Below are 18,085 nucleotides of genomic sequence, written 5' to 3'. Positions count from 1 at the left end.
TGCGACAACATTTTAAAGTATGACCTCTTTCAGTTGAATGTGGTCTATATGTTGCTGTTTTGCAACTCACTCACTAAACAGATACAAGTTCATGTATCACATACAATTTGTTGTTTAATTTAAAATTTACACCTCTTTTTCAAGCATTTGACAATGCTAAAATTAATTATCGAATCATTCAACTTTCATGTATTAAGTTCACACTTTAAACAACCAGGTTTGTCAGTAACTGTCAATTTAGATCGCGCAACAAACTTCTATTACGTTCTTTTTGCGTTTACAATTGCACTGAATAGAAGCTTCCGACAATTCTTTTACGCTAATAACTGAAAAATTGTGTCCAGCATGCTTCGATGCAGACGCCGACCGTCTATTGAAATGAACGAAGATCGGAATTATTCTTGTTTTGCTATGTCTTTCTTAATGTCTCAGACTTCAAAGTTCCCTAATTTTGTAATCTCTTTCTCGCAGTTCTAAGAAACGCAGTGCACAAGCGTCATGAAAGCCTTGTTCATCGTTAAAAATCTAGCCGAACCTTAGTATTTGGGATGTACCACGGCACCTGAACGTATCCCGTTGATGAAATATATTATAATTTAGTAGTTGACTAGTTCACGTTCCTTTAGGACACACGGTACTAATTATACGGAAGAACTGTGAACCAGTCTAGAAATGGGAGAAGAAATAATAGAGTATTTACGGATTTGGTGGTCCATAATTGGTTAATAATGAAAATTAAAATTTTAGGAAAAATATCTTTTGAGAGCTTCTTCTATATGTAATTTAAAAAAAATATAGACAAATTTCTACTGATGCAATTTTAGCATTTTTACAGGCTTGACTCAGGAGTACTCAATAATGAAAGTAGCACCTGATTCATTTGGTGCAGAATCAATAACACATGTTTCATGCACATGTATGTAAACAAAATGCCGCGGGTCATATGGTGTTCTCCACATATAAGCTTGCACCAAGGTTAGATGTGCATGGAGAATTATAGGTCTCATTACCAGCACCCAGAAATTTTAAGTTATTGAATTTTGAACGTGATAGTGTTTCCATATGTTTACTATTGGAGTTGAATTAGTACCGTGAGTCCTATAAATACAGCCTATTATCTGGATTATGTCCCTTTACAACGTTATGTCCCTTGGAGATTATGAATTTGAAGAAAACGCAACACTTCCTTACTAATTTTAGTTTTAAATTAATTGGCGAGGTATGGCTATCTATCAAGTTAGGACTCTTTTTGTTTTTATCTATTTTTTTCTACCGGGCCCAAGTAAACAGAATATCTTTATAAAAAAAAGCCTAACATAGCAAAATTGTAGCTCTGGGCCATAGCAAATGTTTCTTGCTCGTATTCAGCCACACACATGATAGCCTTATAAAAGTTGGAGCGAGACTTATTCAACAAAACTGTGTCTTTCTTTTAGAGATAAATTTCTTCCTTTTTTTAAATGTCGTTCTGGTTGGGACACATTTTTGGTAAGTTCACCATGTCCTAATCAGGTGGATTTGGATCTGGATTATCAAGAATAACCTTTATACAAGTAGCCAAACCCTAGCCATGATTAGTATTAGTATCAAAGTTATCAATGTCTGCTGTAACCATCATGTAGTTTTGGGGAAGTTTAATATTACTCAACTTTTCCAGAAAATCGTTTGTATCTTCAGCACATTAACACTATTTATGAGCCAAAGTGCTTAAATAACCCACTATCCATTGTTCAACGCTGACTCACTTGACCAGTATGAAACATTGGGCCTACGTGAGGGAGCTTCCCAATGTATAGTCAAGTCTCTCAGTTTTGTGAATCTTCCGATGATGATTTAAATTCCTTGGCCTTGATTTAGTCACAGTCAAGTAGTCGAATTACCTTTTTCCCCAAAACAACGTCTTAACACAACTTTTCATGTTCTTATTTCTAATGATAAATGACGATAAATGGGTTTTAATAAAGACTGATAATAGTCCATATAATCGAACTGTCACTCCGCTTCTTAAATATGTTTGTTTCCGGCAATGACAACGGAATCATTTCCTTTATCTGCTTTCTTTGTTAAAGAAAATGTGTTATGGGATTAATATATTTCAAGCCATAATTTCGGATTTACTGAGGCTTGAATGCTGAATAAAATCGTTAGGTATATTTTTGCTTCTATAGTCAGAAATGCAATTAATCAGGTCCCTAGGGACATTGGCATGCTGCCAACTGGATTTGCCTTTCGATCTGAATTCACGGGGCTGCTTATTCTGCCAAATATGAAAATCAAATTTTACTAACACAGTTCTGTTGATGGAAATAGTATGGGTTAATCAGTAACGTCGCAGAACGATTAATTGAACATAAAGTATATATTATTATTATTATTATTATTATTATTATTATTATTATTATTTATATTATTATTATTATTATTATTATTATTATTATTTCGCCATATATTCTTAACTGTAACATGGACACATTTGTCTGCTGTTTGACTAATCCGAAAATGAAATGTTTTTAGTTATCTATTCATTTGTGCCACACTCTTAGCTATTCATGTCAATAGATATTAGTTTACTATCCTTACACATACGTATTGACAATAAGTAATATATTTTTAAACATTCAAAAATCTGGAAATAACAAAATTTTAACATTCATGTAACCATAAATATCAAGAGATAAACAATGTTTTTGTGCATGTACTCACCCTGATATTTCGGTTCATTTCTGAAAATATACGAAGCCTGTATCCATAGTGAGATCCCCTTGTTAAACCAAATGCTAAATCGCCCCCTGTTGTTACTGGGTTCACAGTGAGAGCTTACCATGAATCTAAGTAGCCGACTCTGATTCGTGCAATTGTAGTTATTGAAATTGGTAAAAAGAGCAACCCATTTTTTCACCGTCCCGTTGCAAAGGTGAAAATTGATTTTTGTAATGAACTGTTAAGATTTACGGGACCAAATGTTTTGAAATCAGTGCAAACTTTAACAATAGCGGGGGCTAGACTAAACAACCATTGAGGATCTACATTGCGCTGTATTCAAAACAGATCGTAAAACCCGGCATTGTAAACATCGTAGCAAGAGGCATACATTAATGGGGATAGAGTTTGTCTTCACTGATAATGTTTATTCACAAATAACAATATTTACATCAAAAATACCGAGTAAGGTCCATTTAGTATTAAGATATACGATTAGTAACCTATGGAAATCTAATACGAAGGTATTTCAATAGCGTTCAAATTGTACATTAGATTATAAAGTAATCAAGAACATGATTATTATCTTTATCATGATATATACCTTTAGGTGAGCAAATAAGGGTCGCAGATCTCAATAAAGGTTGAATTCGGTGATTGACAAATTGACTGTACCAGGGCAATATATCAGAGGGAATGTGCTTGCTTTGAAGATGGAACAGTGTGTTGTCTGTTTTAGGAAAAGAGTTGAGTCGGTACAACGCAGATAGAAGAGTGCTTGCGTCATAACTTCGCGTTCTGTTTATTTTATTTTTTCATAAAACTCCCCAAACTACGATATATCTTATACATAGAGAATTTCTTTGGAATCGACAATGGTAATGGTGTTGACAACGACGACGACTGTGAACGACAGTAATAATCGTGGTGAATTTTCATTGTTGTTGTCATCGATTATGATGACAACGCCTATTATAATGATCATGTTGATGTTCTTTTAATTGTTTTGATGATGATGACAGCTGGGGTGGCAAATTCTATGACGACGAGAAATAAAAAAAAAACATCAACGAAAAAGAAAGACTGATAAATGTAGAATCTAAACAATCTCAACGAATGAGTTTATTAATCCAGAATGTTAGACTACGAATTACCATTATTCTATCTTCTAGCTTAGAGGCAACCTGTCTTGACTAGAACTGCTGGGATATACACAGACTCTCTATAGAATGTATTACTGTTCAATTCCTGTAAGTACTTTTGGACTTAGACGAAAATAAATTCTGAAACACTTAAAGTCTTAGTGTGTGCATACTTCACACTGCAGCTTATTTATTTGTTTAATGCCTGTCTTTATATGATATTGATTTTCGTTCAAAGCTGACGAAATCAATGAAAGACTAGATTTATTGATGTATTTTAACATGAGAGAGAGAGAGAGAGAGAGATTCGGTATAAAATGATGAATGAGTCCTTCCCATCAAGACAGTAGTAACAGCAAATGGGGTGTAACCGAGGTAATACAATTTGCAGGTTAGACACACAGTCTCTATGATCTTAGCATAAGGTACATACACTTATAAATTAAAATCTTTAGCCTCGACACATACTCCCAACTACCCTCCGCAAGCAGGTTTTGTATTCTTAACAAAAGATGTAGACGAACAAAGGTTTGATTTAAATCTACCCCTGTGTATAGAACAGGAGATCCGTGCCTAAGCAAAAATAAAGGTCATAAACAAAGGCATTCACTGACAGATGATATATCTATATGGAACTCGTCTTATTTTGCTAGGAAATGGTTGTCGGACTTTGGTGCATGAAGCGGCTTCTAATCACCAACATGGCAGGTATACGTCTCGGAAGTTGATTGAAATTACAGAATAAAACAAAAGCACATTTGTATCACAGTTTTGGGTTAAATCTTTTGAGTCTTCGATGGCGAGACTATGTCACCTAAGTAGATTTTATTACATAACATGCAGTAAAATCTGTCATGGCGGCCACCTGCTCGTTAGGACCCTCTGCGTATTTTGATGGTTTCGTTTGTGGCCATTATACATTTATACGGCTATTATTTTATATATTTTTTCCATGTTGGTCGAAAGTTGTAATGTATTCTAAGAGGTTCTGATAAATGTGTGCAACTTTTGTTTTTTTACGACACAACAGCATATGGTTAGTTTGTGTCGAGGCGTTTAGAATTAACGGAGGGCTGATCCTAATGGCGCAGTAAAATCATCGATTTAATAAGAAAGATTAAATGCTTAGCAGTCACGGAGGGGATGCAGTCGATATGTCAGTCCTAAACAGACGTAGAAATGGGCAAAGGTACTGAAAACGCAACAAATGAGCTAAATTTCAGTAAAAATTCATTGACTCTTAAATAGCTTTAATTTTAGTTTATACGCTCCGCAATAAGATTGTATGCAAGTGTTATAAATCACAAACATCATCTTTGTACGGTACTTTATACTCCTTAACAACCAAATTAACATACTGTTTATGTAACGTACCATTTGCATACATTTGGAACATTTCGTTTCCAACCACACCTTTACATTTCGGCACCGTTTCGTAATGTTAATGACATTTTGTCCGTTTAAATTTGCTTACCGTTTCATACCGTACTTGAGCTTTCATACAAATTCAATTAACTTATCGCTGCGTCTTCATTCAGTTTCCTATAGTTTACGTCATGTCCTCTACAGTGAGCGTACCGTTTTCGTTTTCTGTTGCTTCGCAATGATTGTATTGAACAATGTAATGGACAAAAGCTTGGTTGATGTCTTACGTATCTTTCAGATCAATCAACGGGGAACTATGTCTTACGGAACGTGCTATTACAATGCTTTTAAATGCCAAATAAATGGCAATATACTAGCTATTGCACAATTATAATATTTACTTCATAGCATATTATTGTCCAGCTAGATGCGAGAGGTGTGAACGAATCATACTAGAGACTCAGGCCAAGAAAATAGCAAAAAGAAAAGTAAAGAAAAAAGAGAAACAAACTTTAAAGATCTTAAAACTAGCAAATAAATAAATCACTTTGATCTATTTTTATGACGTCCACTATCATTATCTAATATTGTTCACATAAAACTGTATCGATCTTGCATAGACAAGCCGACTGTACTGTGCACTGTGATTACGGTACAATCTGGCAAACAAGGCTTTTAATATCCCAGCACTCTTTATAAAGAAAATGAGGATCAGTAAGAGACAATTAAAAAAAAGTAAAAGTAATACGGGTTATTAATATAGGCGCGTTACATTCTAAAATTGTTTCTCATTTGGTCTTCACACAATTCATCTTCCGTCTAATGATCTTTGGTTGAAAAACTTCAACTTAAAAATCCCAAAACAAACAAAGGCCACAAAAACAAGCAATAATGAATTCAATAATATGTATAGTACTTGCAGTCGCTTCAGGAGAACTCAAAAAAATATAACATTGTTGAAAAGCTGGATAGTGTTTTGTTTTTGCTTTTCAGTGGGGAAGGGGGTGTTCCGTTCGTATAATTTGATGAACTGAAGGGAGACATCAGTTTTTGTAGCGGTGTTTTGAAACTGTCGCCTTCTATTTGAGTACTGTAGTCAGGATAACTACACTTTGATTGCATAGAGTGAAAATTAATAAGGTTATTGAAAGCGAATTATTTCAGTATTTTATCTTGTTCGTCGAAAACTGCAAATATATTATCAACAGAATAACTATGAAAATATTTAAGAACACACGCGCTTGTGAACGAATAATCAGCTCCTTTGAATTCAATTGCAGGAGTAGTGTCCCCTTATCGTTTTGTCTACATTTTTGACCAAATCTAAAGAATTACAAGAATTATAAATAAATGTTCAGTATTTAAACAAAAAACTAAAACATTTTGCAAAATTTAGTCCTAAATGCTTTGTCACAAATACAGATGCATTATGTTCCATTTGAATTCCAATCGTATTCCAAATAAATTCCAATATTAAACGTGTTGATGTGCATGTAGTCTTGAGTGTTCTAATATTCCAATGGCCTGGATTGCAGAGATGTGATAAAAGTCTTTTTATGAATCGCAATAATATAACCAAAATGTTCTTGTCTGAATTCACTCTTATTCCAAATTAGTCCACGAATATTATTGAGCGCTTTGTAATTCTAGTGAATAATGTTTTTCAACAAATGAATCCAGCTAAATGAGAACCTGAACACAAAGATAAGACTGATTTCTGCTTCAGACGTTAAGGCAAGAATGAATAATCCTAACGTAAACAAGATTATGTTCCTCTCTACTTGACCTACGTCGCAATTACCATTTTCTGAAAATTCTCTTAACTTAATGGAAAATTTCCATTCTGGAATATTCTAAGGTCAGGACCAAGGCTATATCTTAAACTCAAATTCAAGTAAACATGTTTACTATTAATAACGATCATACTATTTAATCCACAATTTTAGAGAAGTATTAGCTGCATATTGTGTTGTTTAGAAGATGAATGTCATTAGAGATGTACACTATTAACGTGATTTTAGATTAAGGTCACATGCAAAATATATCACACATAATCATTACGAGAAGCCAATAGATAACACAAATAATATATGAACTTGCCAAGCATAAAATGTCCAGTGCATGCAAACGTCATTGCCCCTTTGGGTCACCCATGGACTTAGTTCATGAACTTAGACCCACATGTCAATGCTTAAAAACAACTAGATCCCCACTTTTGAGATACACTTACTGTTCATGAGAAGACGAATTCAAATATACTACCTAAATTGGATCCTGGGTCTCTTTTTATTCCCTGGGTCTGGACCCGAATGTTATATATTTTGAGAGTGGCGCAAAGCGTAGGAGCGAGTGTTTATGTGTTTTATAATCAGTAAAGCTTGTTAGGAGAAATGTTCACGAGTACCATCAAAAAGCAACATATATTATTCAATAGAAGAGAGCCCCGTATATTATTATTATTATTATTATTACTTTGCGAGTATCGGATTTGATTTAGGACATTATCAGTAAGAAGAAATTGAGTACCTTAGTAGCTATATTATATAATGTTTAATAAAGACGGAACCTTTTGGAGACGTTGGCACTGATCATTCTGAACAAACATTGTCACTGACATTTATTTAGTTTTCATCAAAATACAAATTAAAACTGCATGGGTTCGCCATCACAAACTCAAACACATTTCAAAGCATATCCCAGACCCACCTTTTGCTCCTACCCCGAAATAACATCCACCCTAGACAGTGATCCTTTGGCTCATAATGCAAAATCTGTCAAATAAAGGTAGCATCTTTGTTGCCTTGGCTACATGTATGGTGTTCGGTCATGGAAAAAGTTAAACAGTTGTATTTTATAAGTAGGTTTTACACTTAATCTCTGTCACGCTTCCAGAGAGACCGGATACATGGTGACACGCCTCTTGAAGATTGTCACCACAAGGGCAACATCACACAGCGGTGTTATAGATATAGTGATGAAAGGACGATTGGACGGAAAAATAGACGGACGGTTGGCTTACCAATATTTAAAAAAATATACAAAAGGCGTAACATAAACAATTTATCTCTGAAAAATGTTTGCAGACGGGAGTCAGTTTTTTTCACTGCTTTATCCACTATGGTACGGCATATTTTTGTTTGCGGTTGCCTGTAAAATGTCCATAATAGTGCGTGCACTTCTCGCGGGAAAAGACGAGTAGAACGAAAAAGAGAGATCCCAGCCTTCATTTTGCCAGAACTATACCAAGAGAATGTTTAGAATTAAGAGAAAGTATTCAAATGTAATGAACAAAAGAAGAAATATACGGTGCCATAGCGGAAGGTCAATATTGACACCCCACAAGGGATCCGCCGATCAAGATAGAACACAACAAGAACCCTAATATCATTACTAAACTATATGCTAAGGCATACTCAAATAAAACTTAAATAATGGTAAACCCTCAATTTGACTAGTATTTATGTGCTATGGCACAAAAACAAAACTAAAATCTCATATATGCCAAGGCATATATAGTATAGATGCAAACATACACTCACCATACAATCAATAAAAACACTTATTATTTTTGGGATTAGGTAAAAAAAAGAAACTCTATGATTTGACTTAGATAAGCTGTCCTACAACTAACATACGAAACAAAACACCACACACTAAAAATGAGTAATAATAACAAGAAAGGACTAATGACTCTGGCAAAGTCACTGCAATAAATAAACGACAGGGAAAAGGGAAGGAAATTAGCCCAGGTTTTGATAGCCTTTGGGATAAGAGTACAACCCTAAATCCGAAGCAAAATTGGGAGAAATCAGGCCCACTGTCAGCTCGGACAAACGGAAGAAAGTATTCCATATGCTTCTTTTGGGATAAATAAATAACTCGAAGTATTTGATGGATAAAAAGAAATCAACCCTGCAAAATTATATACTGCATTATTGTTTTTTAAACAAAAACACAAACAGACCTTTAAGGGAGACAGGGGAAACACATACCAATACACTTTTAGATATAAACAGGGTGTCGCTATAAAGTCCTAACCAGCTCTATGTGCTGGGATGGGGCTTAAGGGTGTCAACAAACCTAATCTGCCAGCCTTCGTTTTTCACATTCTGATAAGCGGTGTACTGGAGTCAACTTTGTTCACTGTATTATCCTTTATGAGACAGCTTACTCGAGTCAGTGCTTTTCCCTGTTAAGTGCGCGTTATGAACGGTCAAAATAATAATTGACATATATATATATATATATATATATATATATATATATATATACACACACACAAAATAGCATTTTATATTTTATGAAACATATTTCATGTATAACAGCTTGAAACAATAAGATTACTTATATTTGTACTTTGTGATCTTTCCGTTACTATTCGGATTGCATCTGCTAACAAGGAAGAGTAAGATAGCGCCTAAATAGTAGGATTTCCGCCTGATCTGGAAAATATATATATATATATATATATATATATATATATATATATATATATATATATATATATATATATATATATATATATATATATATATATATATATATATATATATATATTTCCAGCTTGATTTGACATAAATTTATGAATTTTTTTATGCATTTGTGTTTATAATGTTTTAATAAAAATTGTGTTTTGTTCGACAAGACGAGATTTTGGTGCATAATTGCGATAATTAAATCTAATTAACAACTTTTATGCTACAGTAATAAAAGAACTTATTCTGCTGTTATTTAAAGAAAAAATTGTTTTAGCCAAATATTTGTATACGTGTGCAACTATCATTAGTTAACAAATTCTATTAAGATAAAAGCCCTGGACAAACTCTTCAACAGATTGGCCCTAACTTCCATGAATCATACACAATTTGACCACATTTGCGACTGTAAACGTTTCAGCCAACTTCGAACCGCATTGATTTAAACCTGAGTTACAAAAAGCGTCGACAAAAATGGGTTTACGATATTCATCTGAAAAGAAGCAGTATAACCTGCTGCACATATTGCAGAGTTAGATCTGAGTCTATGCTTTTCCGCAGCCGGCTGCATGTTTTATATCAGTATACACGGTGTTTATTTCTCATAATACATATCATATTAAAAAGTCATGCAAAGTATATCTGTAAAGTAACAGGACAATCAATGTTTGCCGTAAAGTCTCATTAATTTGGTAATAGTTGTGCTACAGTTTCGTGACAATGAGGAGGCGAATGCAAATAAAATTGGCATAATTTTTTTATAATGGATGTATTATGAGACTTCCGTTGCGAAGAAGAACATATAATTTACGTATACCCTGGAATTAGAGTAGATTAATTTTCTACCCTGACTTTAGAAAATAGAATAAGTGACTTCACAGTATTTATATTATATTACCAATCTCAACCTGAGTACGGCTGTTGAAAAGCAATTGTATAAAATCAGACATTGTTAGAATGGTCTCCCAACCTCAGTTCAAACGGTGAATGCGTAACATGAATGCACATTTTAGTCAACAGGATGATGAAAATGTCAAAACCAGCCACTATTTGAAAGTATGTATGTACTTTAAATAAATATCAGGATATCATATATTTTGGTAACAAAATTTTAGCATAACGAGTTGTACTTTTAAGTTGTATTTGTTTTTTGTATCACTTTTAATCAATGCAGAACGTTCCCTAACTTGTTTTTATATATAGTGTCTGTTCAGCCAATGCTTAAACCAGTATAATTTCTCCCTGCCCCCTGTCATTTATAAAGAAATTAGTCCCGAGTGGAAATTTATGGAAGGGGTATGTGCAACAATATAGATACATAAATGATATGACTGCCATACGATCTCGCGTACGGACTAAATTACAAACTATCGATGCTAATGTTCTGTATATTTTTGCATTGTTTGTTTGATTTTATGTTTTCATTGTGTGGTATTGATAGTTTGTCTTTAGACTTTATCTTGTCCAAAATCAAGTTCATGTTCTACCTGACTCGAATCATCGATTTTGGTTTTGTAAACAAAATGTTTATCTAAATCTGAGTCCAGAGAATTGGAAATTCCACATGAAATGTCGGGACTACCGGTTGTTTACCACATTTTATATTATAATTTTAGTATCAGACCTTCAAATTATGATAAAGATGTAATCTTGTAAACATTTGGAACCTTTCGGAATGAAATTCCCCATTAGGTAATAATTACATTTCGAAAATGCTAATCGTGACCTGCGGTCAAGTGGAAGATTAAATAATCTTGTTTGACTAGAGATTATTCGTTTGTGCTGTAAGATATGAATATAATCAGTTGTATTATTGTTGTGCCCAGTATTTCATTTGGGCTGGAATTGATTCAAATTATTTAACTTAAGGTATTCTCGCTGGAAATACAAAGTGCACAAAATGGCATTCATTGAAACAGAGACTTGGATGTAAAGTGAAATTCAAGTAATGATATATGTTTGGATTATATTATTTTAATTCAACAAAAGGCTGTTAGCACATCACTTCGACACGGGCCATCACCGGCACATCAACGCCTCCAGTGTTATATTCATTTTGGAATACCACTAAAATTTATTCATAACATTCATCATTAGGACTTGTCTTAGCAATTCAAAGGTTATTTGGGGTTAACTACCGTAAGTTATTTTTACATTTTTTCACTTTATATTATATAGAAATAAATTATTTGTTGAATTTTAAAAAACTATTTTCAAACAAATCATAATATAATTGATTGGACTTTAAAAATATTTCCATTGTTGTACTCATAGGAGACAGACGAACCACAAATACGAAACAGACGTAAGAAAAGAGACTAAATTAGTTAAAAACATTTGACCAGTCTGGTTGTTAATTCTTTACCGACTGAAACAATATTCCTAGTGCAAACCCAAACTGACAAAGAGACAGAGAGGGGTGTACGGGCACAATTAACGGAATAAAAATAAAGACAGGGACTAATACAGACAAATATAGAAAAACAGACATAGGAAACAATACATGGGAAAACGAACGATCTAGATAAAAACTAGAAGATACAGGACCTATACCTAATTACATGGGACCTATCACTAATTACATGGGACCTATCACTAATTACATGTCCTAATTACATGGGACCTATCACTAATTACATGGGACCTATCACTAATTACATGGGACCTATCACTAATTAAATGTCCTATATATATTACTTGCCTCCTCTTCTGAAGTTTCATCATTATCGTCACCCTCCTCATCTTCATCGGATGCTTCGTGCGACACTAACTCTAACATGACAGACTCCTTATCAAAATCGGAATCCATTGTATTGCCTGGGACTATCATACGGAAAAATGACAACCCTAAATAGCACTACCTCAGTCGAGAGGATTTTACCGTTTCGGTATTAAATATAAAACATTCACTTCCAGTCCCGAAATCAACCAATGAATTCCACTGCAAAAGCAACTTTTATCCACAGTACAAAGGAAGATTAGATAATTTTTAACCAGTCTGGTTATTAAGTCTTTACCGGCTAAAACAGTATTCCAGGTGACATAAATATAACCAGTCCAGCTTATTTATGCACCAGTATTATATTAATATACAGACAAATCTAATTGTCTTCAATCGGAATATTCAAGTTATAGTCTCTTCTCTCGGTAGTTACCCGATATTATAAAGTTAAGTCCAACGTAATTAGGCACAGTAGCTACTCTTGTGTATACAAATTGTCTCGATGTCCAAATATCTAGACAATCAATCTGGAGCCCGACATTTAATTATATTTTGTATATGATCTGAATCGTGCACATTGAATGAGTTTCAATCAGTTAACAGTATCGGTTTAAAGAACCGATTCAAATGATTTCAATGCATGCTTTGATTGATAGGACCCACGGTTTAATCTGGGGCTGAATGCGTCATAATGGAATTGAATTGCGAAATTAATTAAAATATCTCTATGCACTAAACAAAATTGATAACGGAATCATATGATGAAAACAAAATTGATTTTAATTCTAGAATTGTGTAACTGCTATCGTTATTTATACTAAAATTATACATGCTGTGTGGAATATAGCATTATCTCGATACAATGCACATAACGTACATTTAAAACTGTAACATATTCCCGTCACCAAAAACCTAATGTGTTCCGTTGATGATCGCCACATGAGAGGGAATGCTTCTTGAAGATATATTACCAAAATATGTTTGAGCGGGTGCTAAATTTTGACGGACAAAGGCCTATTACGGACAGTGTTTCATATTCACTTCACAATCATAGTATATTATGTCAATATCAGTTTTACTTAGTGGTCACTTGCTCACAAAAAACAAAAAACAAAAACAGAATGAGACAGTCATTCAGCTGTCCACTAAAAGCAAGTTTTATTGTACACTATAGTAATCTTACATGGCTGAGTTTGAAACCATTGTCTACTTTTCACTATGTCCGCGTGCATATTCCACGCTGACATAATCCCAGTTTGTTTCAGTTCTATACTTATGTCAAATTAAATAACGATGGAAAGAATGAAAAGAGGGATTATAAATAATACAGAATTACATTCGTATTTTGTACCGAGGCGGCGAAAGAACTCATTGGATATGACGCATCAATATAGCTCGGTCTGATGACATAACAGTAACGAAACGGCTTATCAAACATTTTTTTTGCCCTGCCGATTTGTATTTTTTTGCTTTTACTGATATTTGTCTCAAGAATCAAGTGGCCGAGTGGCCTAATGTGCGTGCTGTTACAGATCACTCACGTCTCACCGTTGTCCGCGTGTATCTGTTTGACCAACATGGGTATGTGAGAAAGCGTCTCAGTAGCTTCCCTTGGCTACGTGGTTCTTCCCGGCCTCTTCCTCCACCAATATACTGGCCGACATGTATAGCCTATCATGTGCTGAAAAATGGTCTTACATTGCATAAAACCAAAACCCATCTTTAGTGTTGGCAACTACACGTTTGCAGAGGTTTGGGATAATTTAAATGTTAAAGTAAAATACTTAAATTAGATTGGATGCACATTTGATTGAAAGCTTAAGAACTTATTTCTTAAATTAGATTGGATGCACATTTGATTGAAAGCTTAAGAACTTGTTTATCTGATAATTTTTTTGTAGAGTGCCGTTTGTCATCTAGCTGACTTTTGTTCGTAAATTACAGATCAGATTGACACCACATGAAGATAAAAGACAATTGTTTTAACATGGCTGCATACAGTTTCTGGTTTAAGTTTACCAGCAGTGTGAATAATTATTGCATATAACATATGAGTAACTTTGAAATATATCGCTCCGGTTCTTCAAAAATAAGGATAATATAAACTTACTTTATCTACTATGGTCACACCATTTGGAATTCAACAACGCAGGTAATATAAACTTAAATATCTGTTCATAAAAATCATTGCTGGGGATACATATGAACTGACACTAAAGGGTGTCTTGTATCGAACCGCGTCTAGAATACAATTGTTAGTAAACAAAATACTGTATCCAAAGTACTGTATATATGCCAAGCACATGTACTAACAGAGACTAAATGGAATCACCGTGGTGTTTTAATTCACGCTGTCAGATAATTTTGAAAATTCGCTACAGCTGTAGGTTTACATTTTCCATAATTTCATTGGTGGCCTTAGCAATGTTAAATCTAAAAACAATAAAAGGCATTTAAGAGTGAGCTAAATCTGACAAAATAATATTGAATTTAATGTAGTGCTAACAGAGGTACGGACTTTCACACGAACACAAACGCGGATCGCCAAAATGATTGCAATTTCTCGACAAATACCACGAACCACATTTAGACAGGGCTGTACAGTCACTGGCAGATAAAAATTAGGAAAATGCCTTAGATGGCAGGTGATATTACCCTATATTATACCTGATAGATTTCTTAAATTAAGGCTATGATATGACATTCGCAGCTAATATTGTTTACTAATTAAATATATGGATATATTTGTGAATTAGGAGTTTCGAGCTGTTGTTGTTATTGAAATGTATGTGAGGCATATGAGTCTCCCATATATCCTTTGCAGACTGTAGACAGTGAAATACAAACAACCGGCAAGAAAGTAAAGCTATCCACTCATAGCAGTAGACGCGTGGGTTCAAGTCAAGCAGAATATCTCAAAAACGGCATTCCTGGCAACCATTTTTACTTTATTTAATTTCCACTTCCAAATCCGCATTTTTCTTCCAGTACATGGGTACTGGTGAGTTCTGTTTTAGCTCGATTTATTTTATGGTGGAATTTCTTTTCTGTGACATTGTTCATGTTTGTCTGCCAATTTGCAATGCCTTTATAAGCGGGATAAATCTCTATGCATGCACAAAATTGCATTTGTTTTATTCTGAGTCAGTGGAAAGAAAGAGTTTGATATGGCGTACGGATACGTCGATGCCGTCAGGCTAAGACATATTCATAAACCGTATAAAGCAGTTATTTCGTCCGACGCGAAGTGAAACATGAATGCGGTTTTCTTTTTATTTTGTTAGTATACACTAAATGGAATTCAAAACGAATGAAAGTTAGATTCACTAAGTCTAAAACTATCTACGCGCGGACGTTAAAGAAGACACCTAAGAACGTCCAATCGGTGTGATACAGAAATATGGACTGAGATGCTTCGAACACCAGGTCAAGCAAGTAAGTATAAATAGGTATGTACTATACGGACAAAATTACCTGCGTGTTTATAATAGGTTGAAAGAATGTATTTGTTATAGGGTAGGTATCCGTCGAGGCCGGTGCATATTCATACGTCAGCTGAAAGCTATTCTTTTCCGGAGTCGGAACAAAGCATTAATATAGTGTACCATTTTTTACATACACTCTCTTTTACACAATCCAATTCCATTTCACCATATGGTGTTAATGGGTGGCATTTAAAGCAGATTGCAAGTGGTAAAAGTTCTGTTTTTGAGCAACAAAGATCATCAACAATTTAACGTCGGTGAACACACCAAAATAGTTCCAATCTGGGTGTGCGATACCAAAATGCGAATTGAACATCCGTATTTAATACCAGATTAATCGAATAAGATTAAATTAGTATGTAATAAATATTGGTGCCTATTACCGTGTCTGACTGTCGAGTAATTATTACTTCACAGTAATAGCCCAATTACGTGGTATAATGACCCCACCACATCCCCTCCATTCGTCAGCGGTTTCGGTGACCTTTCGGATTTGAAGTTATTTGTAATTATTAATGCATTGTTTTTCCTTTCACAGCCAGCCGGTTTTGATAAATATTCGATTGTTACATTTACTTCTTGTTTCCAACATTTCATCTCACTACATTATATATGAGCCGTCGCTGTATGAAAAGGTTACAGTGATGCAGCTCTCAGGTAAAATGTACCAGTTCTCATGTGACCCTCGGGTCAATGTACTAGTCCTCATGTGGTACTCGATGTGTTTTGTGTTTGAGACCCATGTACTAGATCGTATTACGTCGTAGGTGTTTCTACAGATTGCATTTTCACAGAAATTTTGAACCCTGCATTGTATCAATTTCATCAGATAAATTCTGATCTATAAATGTACAACGAATTTGTATTGTATCTGTACTAAATGCCGCGGACAAAATTAATGTGCATAACATTTTCAAAGCAATAGACAGTTTACTATCTTTCTTCTGATCTGTTTCTGATAATTTGACACGATTTTTTCCCCAAAGAGTTCTACCGTATCATGTGTCATGTTCACCCGTCAAATGACACTAATATATGCAAAATAATAATTGTAGTACGTGTAATAACAGTCTCTATTCCAATAGGATTCTTTGTGATGGATTGCTTACGGGGTGATTTTACTATATTTGTCAACACACCATATAATCTGTGACCATATAAGCTATTCAAATAAAAAAAAAAGTTTTGAAAAATCCAATGTTAATGCCTACATGATTTCAATAAGAAATTTAGTTTCCTAGTTTTCGAATTCAGTATTTCGAAATACTAGAAACATGTTGATACCAACGAAAAATGTATTACACACTGTTTGTCCATTACGCTTAATCAGCAAAAAGGACTACATTTGGATGCATCATTCTTAACATGTGCTAATTGTGTACTATTGATAAGTTACTTAAACTCAAGGTTCTTTACTAAGTACGATGTATTCATTTATTTTAGAGGGTATACTTTTTGTGGTTTACAAAGAAAGATTTCGAATGGTATTTAAATTCGTGGATTAGTGAAGGCGTCATTTTGTTTACATTTGTAGTAAACTGGTTAACACATAAATCTGGTACAGATCGAAAACGGCGAAATGATAGTACTGAAGTGTTAACTGGCAAAGCTTGAATTGAACGTACCGTTGAATCTGAATCAACATCTTAGCATTACAATGCTTGTTGCAGTACAGTTACGACATCAGATACATTAAGCATTACAGTGTTTGTTGCTGTACAGCGGTGACCTCAAGTGCACTCAGCATTACGGTGCTTGTTACTGTACGGTATTGACCTCAGATACATTAAGTGTTACAGTGCTTGTTACTGTACAGTATGGACCGCAGATACAATAAACGTTACAATGCTTAATGCTGTACAGCAATGACCTCAAGTGCGCTCAGCATTGCAGTGCATGTTACTGTACAGTACTGAGCGCAGAAACACTTTATATTACATTGAACTAAATATCCCACATGTTTTGATGTGCCATAAAGACTAAACCAACAAACCATTTACTCATGACGTCTCGCTTTTCACAACTGAGATGGGAAATTAAGAACTTGCATGATGTTAACCGTACCCACTATGGATTATATGCTAGTGTGGTCAGTAACAATAACCATTTGTCGATATGGTTAACTAAATATAATGAATCCATGTACCGAATCCATCTATTCACCAGCTTTCAAATTTTTTGTTATAAATAGTGAGA

The 18,085-nt window shown here is 34.3% G+C and overlaps 1 protein-coding gene across 2 annotated transcripts in view; it reads right to left on the bottom strand.

Annotated features, from left to right (window-relative positions):
• The window catches only part of LOC149796705 (uncharacterized), a 170,051-nt gene that overhangs the window by 108,972 nt on the left and 42,994 nt on the right, over positions 1–18,085 (bottom strand). The window contains exon 1 of one of the 2 annotated variants that reach the window (XM_089961335.1): positions 2,704–2,944. The exons of the other annotated variant lie outside the window; for it this stretch is intronic. Coding sequence (XP_089817461.1) covers positions 2,704–2,721 — 18 coding nt within the window. The 5' untranslated portion in view covers positions 2,722–2,944. Of the gene's footprint in view, positions 1–2,703; positions 2,945–18,085 lie in introns of those variants that run through there. 2 annotated transcript variants of the gene reach the window in all.

The sequence above is a fragment of the Sinohyriopsis cumingii genome, chromosome 6 (genome assembly GCF_028554795.1).
Source record: "Sinohyriopsis cumingii isolate HCF-2022 chromosome 6, ASM2855479v2, whole genome shotgun sequence".
Lineage (NCBI taxonomy): Eukaryota > Metazoa > Mollusca > Bivalvia > Unionida > Unionidae > Sinohyriopsis > Sinohyriopsis cumingii.
Note: the sequence above shows the minus strand (reverse complement) of the source record. Positions and strands in the feature narration are given on the sequence as shown.